Source organism: Dendronephthya gigantea, unplaced genomic scaffold (genome assembly GCF_004324835.1).
Source record: "Dendronephthya gigantea isolate DGI-Jeju-01 unplaced genomic scaffold, DenGig_1.0 000067F, whole genome shotgun sequence".
NCBI lineage: Eukaryota > Metazoa > Cnidaria > Anthozoa > Malacalcyonacea > Nephtheidae > Dendronephthya > Dendronephthya gigantea.
In genome coordinates, this window is record NW_021163077.1 from 1,115,801 (window position 1) to 1,127,186 (window position 11,386).

The window sequence follows — 11,386 nt, forward strand, 5'->3', positions numbered from 1 at the left end:
TGGTTGGCCAATGAAAAGACAGGAATAATCATTCCTACCAATCAAAACAGGGCACTATGTTGCACACGTGATGTTTTAAATATCAGTCGGAATGCTAACGTCGTGAATTTTGATTGGTTCTTTTTCATCCAATTGGAACAACGTTTCCCTTCGTGTTCTTTTCTACGAGAACAATATGGAGTCTGTGTATGGACTATATTTTCATGTTCTTGAACTGCCAAATATCAAAATTAAAAAGCCGGGATGGCTCAAAGCCCCTTCGGCAATGGTAGTTTTTGCTTTGGTCCTTCTTTCCTATTTTTTAGTTACTGGAGGTAAGTCGTTTTCAGTGATAAATCGGGGGTTGAAGATGTAGGTCTAATGATACATAGTACTGACACGTTGGCTAAGCTGCGGAAACTTGAATTACAATAATCGTGTTCAAATAGGGGCACCGTATCCCCAGAAATGGCATTTATAATTCAACTGCTTAAACGCGGGTGTTTTTCAAAATTTTTAACTCATCTCATGCTCCTTACAAAGAGTGCCTACTACCTATATTATATAGAATTATTAATAAATAATAAATGCACTTGAGAATAGAGTGGAAAATTGCCAATTATATAGTGAATAGAAAAAAATTCTAGAACTTATTTTGTATTCTTGCAAAAAAGTTATAAAATAGAAAGAAAAGAAATTAAAATCGTTTCCGTTGTCGGATGCTTTTTTGCAAGCTCGAGTTATCCAGCAATTTACAGTGGCGTCACCAGGGGGGGAACTGGGGGGACTTGTTCCCCCCCCCAGTTACTCTCAAGACCACTTTTTAGATTTTTCTAAATCTGAAGAGAAAAGTGAGGAGGGGGGGTACAATGATTCTAATTTCCAACAGCCGTGTAAATAAAGAAATTTTCGAATTAACATTACTTTTGATCACGTAAAAAATAACATTAGAATTTAGAATAACATATCAGCATAGGAAAAGACAATGCAGATAAGATTGAGTTGGATACTCTTGCTGACACATTTAGATTATGGCTAACAACAGAAAGTTGCCCTTGTGAAAACGGTTTGTTTTTAACAAAAATCGCCGATCTCTGGCTTTCAAGATTGTCATAAAACCTGCCTGAAAATGTTGGAAATAGCATTTTAGAGAACCTAGAAATAAAAATGTTCTAGGGGGGGCAGTTGTTTCTAGGGGGGGGCAGTTGTTCCCCCGAACCCCCTAGAGTTCCTGCACCTTAAGTGTTTACATCGTCCCCCCCCCCCGGCCGGAACAACCTGGCGACGCCACTGCCAGCAATCAAGCAACAGCATTAGCCTGCATTAGCAGCTGTCCATAAAATTTAGCATTGGGTGCAGCTTTTTGTGTGGTATCCAAAAACTTATTCTTTCTCAGTGGCGTTGGCCAGCCTGATGATTTTGTCCCGCTATGTAAATTTCGAGTTATTATAATTATTCATTTTCTTAGAAATTTATTGTTTTCACAGTCAATGAACACCAAAATATTAGCATGCTGGGACAAATAGTCAGACTGGCTACACTACTGTTCTCAGGGGCGTTGGAACCACAAGGGCCTCCCTGCCCTTTGCTTATAGGGGTGAGCGGGGCCCTTTGCTACCATATAAAAATATCATAAATTCAACATTTAATCATGATGCCTACTTTTCGCATAAAAACTAACCGGTAATATTGAAAATGCGTTCTCTCATGGATTTGCAAGTTCGCATGTACTTGTAAATTTGAGTTTCCTCTTCGTGTGGTTTCTAAGGTAAAATGAATGTGCCCTTTTCTAAAACTCTGCCCCCACTGCCCTAAACTGCTTCCGGTGGCCCTGACTGTTGTTGGTACCCTGTATTTAGTGTTGAGTGTCACTTGCTGTATATAATTCTGTAAAAAGTTGAAATGTGAATATCCATCCATGTTCTCCAAGCTTCACTGGATAGGTGATCCAGATAGAATATTCTATTACCAGTTTCTTATTGCAACTCCAGGCCTAATTGAGCGCATGTTTCAAGTGGTTAAAACTGCATGTTAGAAATTTTATGCCAAACATTTTTTACATGAAATTTATTATTTTAGGTATTATTTATGATGTAATTGTGGAACCTCCTAGCATTGGCAGCACCACAGATGAACATGGGAACAGCAAACCTGTAAGAATAACTTTTTTCTTCAAAATAGGCTGGTTAGAATTTTATGTTTTGAACTAGTTATAGACAAGTATTGCTGTATTTGTTAACATGAATTTTGAACTTTTTCATAGGTTGCATTCATGCCATATCGAGTCAATGGGCAGTATATCATGGAAGGTTTAGCTGCAAGTTTCATGTTCTCCCTTGGTGGACTTGGCTTCATCGTTTTAGATAAGTCAAACTCACCTGGGTTGCCCAAACTCAATCGACTGCTCCTACTTGCTCTGGGATTTATTTGTGTCATTGTTGCCTTCATATGTTGTCGTGTTTTTATGAAAATGAAATTACCGTAAGCATTTCAATTGTCCTTGTCAAGTATTGTAATTAAGATTTATAGTGTAGCAGTTGTTTTATTAATAGGATGTGAGTTAGTTACTCAACATTTTGTTCAGTCAAAAATTTGCAATAATTTCATCACAGTACACATCATCACAAAGTTGTTCAAAATTTTTTTTGGAAATGTGAAAAATATAGTGCAGTTTGCAAATTTTGCAATAATGTTATATTTCACAAAATTGTTACTGTCTAAAAAAGTATCAATTTTGGCCATTGAACTCAATAGGCTTAAAGGCATCAAAGGAAATAGAGTTGAAATATCACCTTGAATATTGTGTCTGGCTTTTTAACAGCTCATATCTTGAGTTTACAAGATGTTTACTTTATTCTCGGAGTACGTTTTCTCTTATATTTCGCTAAATTGTCAGCTGGAAAAGGTTTTCAATGAAGGAATATTAAGTTTGAATTGAATTTTGTACATTTTGAAATGAAACTTACAATTTAAGATTTGCGAATGTAAATGTTGTTATCATGCTTATATTTTTATTCTATAACATTTTAGTAACACCTTTTTTTTCTTTTAGGGGATACCTTTCAAGCTATTAGGATATGAAATAGAGGACTTAAATTGTTTTTAATAAAAAATAAATTTATGAATATCATTACTGGACATGTGATAGTGTATCCCTTGCTTTTGAAGACAGCTAGTGCAATCCATTTCACATGAGGTAAGGGAATGATATGAAAGATTGTGAAAAAATTATTGCAATTTAAGTAACGTGACCGAAATGGTCTTCCTGGGATCAAGTTAGGAAGCACAATCTTGCAATCATTTGCATTTTTTTGCACTGACGAGTTTGGTTTGTGATAACTAGAACAATTTGTGTGAATATATAATTGATATAATCTTCCACAAATATATTAAAAAAGTATTTATCCCAGCAATTAGAGGAATTCTTCATAATTTCTCACATTTACACCACTGTGGTCTTAATTGAAGTTTATTACTGCATAACCTTTCCATTACTTAAATATTCCGTAGCATACATTATGTACTTCAAGTCAAAATATTTACTTAAAAAGTTACATTTTATATTACCGTAGATATTCAAGTTATATATAACAAACTGGTTATTGTCCAACTAACCATACCCCTGCAAACTAACTAACTCTAAAGACTGAAAACAATTGTATAATGAACATGAAGAATCGTGAAGACTTTTTTAGGACAGAAATGATGGAAAGATACATTTGCTGTGGTTTCTATCTTAACACATGTCTCCTAAAAGAAACTCACTAGTTAAAGTCCTCCATGTCATATATACTGTTTTCAAAATTAGTCCCCAAATCACCCTGTGTTACGTTAGGGTATCACTCTAAACTATACTTCAAACTTTAAAACACGCCCATGCTTCCTAGAACTATCCCTTAGGTGACTATGGGGGCTACACCAACCAGACACCACCCTTATCTTTAATACTTTTTCAGCGCTTCTCCTCAAAACATTCGCCAAGTGACTTATCCCCAACGATCTCATTCACACTATCATGCTCGGGGTCGTTTTTGACTGTGTGTTCGTAGTTGGCTTTGTAATTCTTTTCAACATGTCCGGTAACAACTTCTTTTTCGTCATTAATTCCATGTTCAATACAGTTATTCAGCTCGTCAATTTTATCATCCATTTCACTTGAACAATCAGATTTGTTCGACTCGTCTTCATCATCATCATCGAATGGCGAAGGAGAATTACAACGGCCGATCTCAGCACCATGGAAAATATATCGACATGTTGGCAGGAAAATATGAGGGACATCTAGAAAGTAATTAAGTCGATTTTACAAGAAGTCGATATACATAATTTTTCCAAAAGCAAAGTATTCTGGGAAGATTTTTGCTTTAAAGAGCAGCCTGTGCTAAGCGTTATTAAAGTTTGCGATGAGAGTCATGAGACGGACAACTTAGCTAAAAATTGACAGGCGGTTCAAGTTAAAAACATCAATTTGTGGAGCACTGTTTGGCGTACAGAATCAATAATGTTGGATTTTCGAAATTTTCGTGGTGAAATATGACAAACAAATACTTGCCACCCTATGGTTATATGGCGTAATGAACATGAATATTGGTGGAGATCTGATGCCATATGGCTATGGAAACACCGAGTCTGTGTCAGTGAATAATGTGGATGGTGAAAGCACACTGAGCACTTGGCACAGGTTTTGTTTTTTACCTTTGTTTTCTTTTTGACCTAGTAAATCACAACTTTCCGTGACCCTATTCTTTTCCGAGTCACAGAATTCCTTGTGGGGACCATCGTCGTGGTTAACAACCATTTCGTTGTGAAGATCTTCAGGGGAATCTGGTGGTGTTTGTAAGAAAGGCTCGAGAAATTCCTTCGGGACGCTGGGTATTTCAAACCCTTGCAAAACCTGACTCCATGGTTCACCAAGCTGCTTACACATGTGTGCAATAATTGTGTCACAATCTCCAAGGAGCTCCACATCAAAATTCATATTTGATAACGGTTCGCGGTTGATTAAGATTTGTGGAATGTTCGCTGGGATCTGATCTGAAGTAACACCGGTTAATACATGAGAAATGATTGCCGAATGACATCTGGGCCCAGTTGTATAAAAGACTAGTTAACTTTTAACTGTAGTTAAGGACAGAATTGACCAATCAAAGTTGTGTATTTCTGAGTTAACTAGGATTTAGCTAAGCAAAGTGTAGTTAAATAGTTTTATACAACCGGCCCCTAGATTAAGAATGAGTTGTTGACATGGAGGGTTTCCAGTTTTAGAAGATCTTGTAAGAGTCTTCTTTGACAGTTTTCAAATGTAATTAGCAAGTGTCGATCTATGTTTGTTTTCAAAACGAGTTTAATCCTGGGGTGTTGTAAGAATCTTTTTCGAGGGCCCGGTTGTCAATGCGAGTGAGTGTCGGTTTAAGTCTGATTTAAGAATGACTTTTTCATGGTGTGTTTTAGGAGATCTTGTAAGAATTTTCTTAGAGGGTCGATGTTAAACGAGTGTCGATTGAAATCTGATTTCAATCTTATATAGAGGTTCTCAATATAAACGGGTGTCAATTGATCTCTGATTTAAGAATGAGTTTATCCTGGAGTGTTTTAGATGTCTTTTGAGAGGGTTGTCAATTTAAACGAGTGTCGATCGATTTATGATGTTATCCTTAAGTGTTTGAGAAGATCTTGTAAGAATCTTCTTAGAGAGTTGTAATTATCTTCAAACCAAACGAGTGTTGTTGATTGATGCGCATTTGGGGAGATCTTGGAAGAATCTCAGGAATATTAAAGTTGTTTTGCTTACTTGGAATTAAATTGACGGGCCTGACTTTCAATGAAGAACCAATTACGATTAGCAAATCAACCTGAGAAAAGCAAATGGTAAACAAACAATTATTAATGTTGAAAGTGAAGCCCATCGGATCTTCAAATGCCATGTTGAATGTGAATATTTGTCTCTCGAAATAACTTCACTGTGTCATGGTTCTAATTTTACCTGATTTATGTCCTGTTCAATACAGTCATAAAACGTCTGAGGCAGACTCTCGCCAAAAAACACGATATCTAAATAAAGATGACAGATGGATGTGAAGTGAGAACGATAGTGTTTTGCAAACAAAGCAACGAGAAATCGCATCATTTACCAGGCTTCATGACGGAAAGCGTGTCTTCAGAAACTTGACATTTTGGACAAAAAGGTGTCACCTAGAAGCAATGAAGTTACCAGAAGAACTTGTCATAAAGTATTCAATAGCTATGTATTTCAAGTTGGGGATTTCAGAGTATTGTTCGGAAGGAGGCAATCTTTAAACGAATGATTGCTACAACTTTACCAGGCAGGTATCCAGTCGGAAATTTTTGACAATTTGGGGTTCTTTGAAAAAGGAAAGGACACCACGTCATTTGTTGCGTTTTTCATCTCATTATTGCGTGTTTTTCTTGTCAATTTTTTTATCATAAATTATGGCAAAATTTACAATCTGCCATTATCGTGGATATGCCATTCACTAATTCAATGACATGTAGTTGTATGTGTATCGCCATCAAACAAATGTTACCTGGTTCAAAATATCATCACGGATAGCGGTTGATGGTACATTGTATTTACAGTTGGTGCATGACGCTGTTGAGAACGAACCTGGAGGGTAAATCGGAAAATTCTCTGTTTCGTAATTCACATTGTCATGACATTAAGTCATTATACAAAAGTTTCACATTATAAAAAAGTTATTAGAATTTTGCCAAAGACCAAGGTGTTCAAGCACTACCCACCGTGACACTCGATAACTCGCGTAATTCCCGCCTCTCGTTCCAAAGTATCGATATTTTGAGTGTAGTTTCTCAATAACTTATTGCTTTTTTCCAAGTGATGAATGAAACGGTGACTCAAAGAAGGTTTAAATTTGCCCGGATAAATTTCCTAGTAAACAGAAAGCCAATGTCAAGACTCAAGTTTTGGAATTCGTGCCGAGCTAAGCGCTTTGGAAACTTCGCGCAATTTCTATACCTTGGCAAACTTGTAGAAAGGTTTCGTATTGCTTCGGAAATATTTGATATCAAACATAGCCTGTGGATCTGGCAGGTCAGGGTATTCCTTACTTAGTCTTGCATAGATTCCATCACGAGATCGGAAATCTGGAATACCACAAGACACAGACACCTAGAAAAAATAATGCCATAGTTTCTAGATGCCAATCTATCTTTAATGTTGTGCACACTAGTCTAAAGACTAGAAATTTTCCCCCTTAAGAAGCCTCAAGCACCCCTGCTTTTTAGCTGATCTCTGCATAGTAGCTGCATACAATTTTCCAAATAAATCAATGAAGTAACTGGATCAAAATGGCAAATGTTGAGATACATAAATTATATTGGATTTACATACCCCTGCTCCTGTCAAAACCAAGATGTTTCTGCATGATCTCAAGAGATCTAAGACCTGATCTAATGTATTAATATCAGGCAATTTTTGTCGAGGTTGTGGGTCAGTGAGCAGATCAAAGATCAGTTTCCACATCATATATAAATCCATACCTTCAGGCTAGGAATAGAAATGGGAATGGTATTTTTTTGCATTCTGCAAATAGTACCAGCTCACAAAAGCTCAGTATTACAAGGTAGGAGTGGTGGTATAGAATTTCCCAAAGATATTGTTAGTATACTTTGGTGGACAAAGTGAATAAAGGAATACAATGATTTAGTTGTAGCTGACTGTTATACCAGTGAAAAATTTGATGGTAGCATTTCTTTCAGAATATGACAAGGATCAGTACCAAGCTCGATATGTCTCTGAATCCAGCCCATTGGACCTAGCCAAAGAAAACTAAAAGTTATTGTATACAGGTCTAAAGTTTGATCCTAAGGGAGTGGTTATAGGAGTCAATGACTCCTCACCTTCAGCCCTGTTAACACTTGCAATTTTTGATGTGATTGTCTGCTTTTGATAGATGTAAAGTAAGTAGAGATAGGTATGGTGTTAAAATATAGGCAATTATATCAGCGCATTCATAACTACACGCTCATTTCCATCAATCAAAAGAAGAAAATTGCAGAAAAATTGTTTTGTAATGATATGTGTTGCTAGAGACTTGTTTTAGACATTTAATTCCGTAACTTTGACTTTTTATAAATAATTACCAACACCTCACATGGTAGCCGGTCCGCCGGTCCCTGAAATGGTAACCTCTTTACTCGACCCAGTTTCAATTTTGAAACAAAAAGTGCGCGGAATTCCGCCATATTGCATTTCCGGAAAATTTGAAGCAAAATCGAGATAATTTACTCTCATTTATACTTATTTAAAGCAAATTTCTATCAATTTGCCTGCAGATGAAACCAGTCTACCTTTAAGGCTTAACATTTCGCCATAGGACGCTTTGGAAATAAGTGAATAGTCCAAAATATAGGTGAATATTTGTGCCAACCGGAAACCAAGATGGCGGTCTCAAAACACAAACAAATATGACTTTCTCACGCTTATTGTTCACAAGAAGGTTTTATAAGCAACTGATCGACGTTACCTGCCACAGGCTGTCGATCCTGCCCCTCCGGTGCGTCAAAATCGTCAAAACATTCAAAACCAAAGTCACTAAGCTCCGAATCGTCATCGCCATTGACCTCAGTAATGGCGCGAAAACTAGTAGATTCGCCATGTGATTGTACGTCGTGGCTTTCGTCTTTGGCTGGGCATGGAGGCCCAATTTCAGCTTTTTCTCGCGCTAAAACTTCGTCATTCGATAGCTCATCCGTTAATCTAGCCCTTTTTGCAAGGACATCGTCAATATCTTCAAAATCTCGTTTGGAATTCATGGCGAATATGTTATTAGTTTCGACTGTTCGACACCACAATGACGTACGCAATAAGCATGCTTTCGAATTCTTTGAATGAAGAAGCGGAAGCAGCTTTAGGGGGAGGGGAGACTAAAGTAAGGGTTCTTCCAGAAGGACGTTTATTTCAATAACTGTTCCTAAAAATAACCGAAATATTAAAAGGGACAGGTTTGAGATTTATTTTATCATTCTGAATTAATTTTTTACAGTTTTAACGAACATTTTAATGAAAAACTTCATTTAGTTTTTGCGCCACCCCTCCCCGAGTAGGTAGGCAATTTGTTCAAAATGGCAGCGAAGGCACCCAAAGAATGTAACACGATTCTTGCAGAATTTTTTGCTGAAAACACAATCAAAAAGTTAAACGAAAAGCACCAAACCATTTTTAATCCAAGCCAATTTCTAAAGGATATATTTGATGTAGTTTGCCAGTGTTTTCCAGCAAATTTCGACCATGAAAATGAAGTCAACATTGTGACAGGAGTGGGCAAGTTCAGCTTGCTTGACTTTTCTCCGCGAATATGTGAAATGTTCTCTTCAACAATTATACTCCAGGCCTCAGCAGAGTATCTTAAAGATCTTGATAGTTCTAAAAAGTATCATCAATGCTTAATAATATGCAAAGTTCTTGCTGAAATTTTCAAAAATTGTAGCTGTGAGTGGATTATTGGAATTGATAGTATTAAAGCTCAAGATTTGAAACTCTTGGAAACGTCAGATTTAGAGGAACAGAACAGAAATATCACACAATTCCATATTTTTCTTTTAAAGTTTATAAATTTGATGTCACTTGATTTGACCAAGCTAAACGATTGTCCAAAGCTGAAATTATATCCAGGAATTTTGCAATTGTGCTTCTTGGTCCTGAAAAAACTTTCAGAGAATTCAACAGTTGAGGTTTTTAGGAACTTGTGGTTATCTATACAGAAAAAGGTTTTGTGTGAAATCGTGATGATTTGTATCCAACAAGTTGGTGACCAATGCTGGGCTTTGGATGACTGTAAGAAAATGGCAATGGCTGTCTTGGAGTCCTTAATAGTTATGTGTGGCTGTAGGGATGTACTTGGGTTGCTATGTGGAAATGGTGGTAAAACTCTAAAAGAAAGAGACTGTTGCTTCTTTCCAAATGGTGTTCTTCGTAGTGTTCTTGAGAAAATGAAAACATTCATGTCAAAGAACAAACTTCCTGATTATCCAGTTGCAGTACACATTATAGTGTGGTCCATCAGAAATATGAAGCACCCTTATCTTGGTGAGCATATTTCAATGATTTTACCACCACTTTTAATGTTGGTTGATGACTATCGAGTTGAGAACCGTGTCACTGGAATAGAAACCTTATCTCATGTAATTGAAAATATGAATGCGACTGAACTATGTTGGTATGGGCGAGCAAACATGATTTATGATGCATTACATCATCGCATACGTACTAACCAGCCAGAGGTGATGCGTGTTTTACAGCTTTGTTTACTAAAAATAATCAAAGTTATAGAGCCTTCCCCGAAGAGACCAATTGCCTCTCCTAAAATGAACAAATGTGATGAAAATTTCCAAATCATCTTGACTTCAATGGAGTTTGAAAGTAAAATTGTGATGAGACGAGCTTATTGTAGTAATTTGGCCTTGTTTATTGATCACATGGGCATCACCATTGTTCGACATTTGACACGCTTGTTAAGGGTTGTGTTTGGATATCTTGAAATTGGAGATGGCGATACTGAGGATTGGCGGTTACTTATGCTTGATATTTTGAAAAGTATTCTCCTCAATGCTTGGCCTAAGGTTCCAAATTATATGGATGATATACTAAGGTGTCTAATGAAGGTTGTAATTGATGTATCAATGTCAAGTGTTGCACTCACTTTGAAACATTCAATGTTTGAGAAAATTGAGAACTGTTTAGTTCTGTTACTATGTTTGTGTGGTGAATCTGTAAGAAACCAACTTGAATGTATGACATCTGGCATTGGCCTAAATGAGGCAGAGGAACTGATCACTAGGGCGTTAGATAGATACAATTCTAACCCACATATCGAAATGTAAATGCATTTGGATTCTACAATGAAAGAATGATTAATTTTTCAATTGAAATAATGAATAATTATTTAGTTCTGCGCAAATTAATCTCTCCTATGAGAGAGAGTTGCTAATTTCACATTGGCATATGGGCCTAAAATATTGGGTGCAGGGTAAGAGGGGTGTGTCAGTGTGTGGTAGGGAGGGGTGTGGACATTCTTCCACCACCAGCACCTCCTATTCCAGTGCTATATAAACTATACTTTTTGTCCATTTTTTTGTTTTAAAAGTTGTTTGAATGCAACCAAAATTTATATCAACTGCTGCTTACATGCAACTACTTGCTCTATGTTTGGGGGTGGGGTATATTTATACAATCATGTTCAAATAAGGTTAAAAACAATCTCTTTCGAGAATGAGACGAATAAATGAATATACACATCCCACATTTCCAATTTTTCTGATTTTCGGTGAGATATTTTTTTGAGAGCGTGTAGTTAAGATTTGAATATCCCTAACTGATCTACTCTTCACATCTATCAAAAGACCGCAATTTCATTGATGAGGCGCAAAT

At 36.6% G+C, this 11,386-nt stretch overlaps 3 protein-coding genes across 3 annotated transcripts; 2 read left to right on the forward strand and 1 right to left on the reverse strand.

The window, feature by feature from the left end:
- The first annotated feature begins 163 nt into the window (after positions 1–163).
- Positions 164–3,109, forward strand: LOC114530938 (oligosaccharyltransferase complex subunit ostc-B-like). The gene is made up of 4 exons (XM_028552559.1): positions 164–314; positions 2,059–2,132; positions 2,243–2,460; positions 3,032–3,109. The coding sequence occupies exons 1-4, from the start codon at positions 176–178 to the stop codon at positions 3,051–3,053; spliced, it is 453 nt and encodes a 150-aa protein (XP_028408360.1). The 5' UTR covers positions 164–175; the 3' UTR covers positions 3,054–3,109.
- Positions 3,110–3,335: 226 nt separating this feature from the next.
- LOC114530937 (NAD-dependent protein deacetylase sirtuin-1-like) lies at positions 3,336–8,809 on the reverse strand. Its single transcript, XM_028552558.1, has 11 exons — positions 8,484–8,809; positions 7,684–7,772; positions 7,349–7,504; positions 6,974–7,126; positions 6,739–6,886; positions 6,525–6,604; positions 6,111–6,171; positions 5,963–6,030; positions 5,771–5,831; positions 4,675–5,013; positions 3,336–4,260 (listed from the first exon to the last, which is right to left on the reverse strand). Exons 1-11 carry the CDS (start codon positions 8,770–8,772, stop codon positions 3,932–3,934), a joined length of 1,773 nt encoding a protein of 590 aa, XP_028408359.1. The 5' UTR covers positions 8,773–8,809; the 3' UTR covers positions 3,336–3,931.
- A 267-nt stretch (positions 8,810–9,076) lies between these two features.
- LOC114530918 (TELO2-interacting protein 2-like) lies at positions 9,077–10,887 on the forward strand. The gene has a single exon (XM_028552539.1). The coding sequence runs from the start codon at positions 9,082–9,084 to the stop codon at positions 10,837–10,839; it is 1,758 nt and encodes a 585-aa protein (XP_028408340.1). The 5' UTR covers positions 9,077–9,081; the 3' UTR covers positions 10,840–10,887.
- Positions 10,888–11,386: the final 499 nt, after the last annotated feature.

Excerpts from the sequence above, each read along its gene's own strand:
- LOC114530938 (XM_028552559.1), top strand. The coding sequence starts at position 176 with ATGGAGTCTGTGTATGGACTATATTTTCATGTTCTTGAACTGCCAAAT. Across the intron at positions 2,133-2,242 it reads AACATGGGAACAGCAAACCT|GTTGCATTCATGCCATATCG; the intron begins GTAAGAATAACT and ends ACTTTTTCATAG. Across the intron at positions 2,461-3,031 it reads TTTATGAAAATGAAATTACC|GGGATACCTTTCAAGCTATT; the intron begins GTAAGCATTTCA and ends TTTTTCTTTTAG.
- LOC114530937 (XM_028552558.1), bottom strand. The coding sequence starts at position 8,772 with ATGAATTCCAAACGAGATTTTGAAGATATTGACGATGTCCTTGCAAAA. Across the intron at positions 6,887-6,973 it reads CTTTCTACAAGTTTGCCAAG|GAAATTTATCCGGGCAAATT; the intron begins GTATAGAAATTG and ends TCTGTTTACTAG. Across the intron at positions 6,172-6,524 it reads GTGATGATATTTTGAACCAG|GTGACACCTTTTTGTCCAAA; the intron begins GTAACATTTGTT and ends CATTGCTTCTAG.
- LOC114530918 (XM_028552539.1), top strand. The coding sequence starts at position 9,082 with ATGGCAGCGAAGGCACCCAAAGAATGTAACACGATTCTTGCAGAATTT.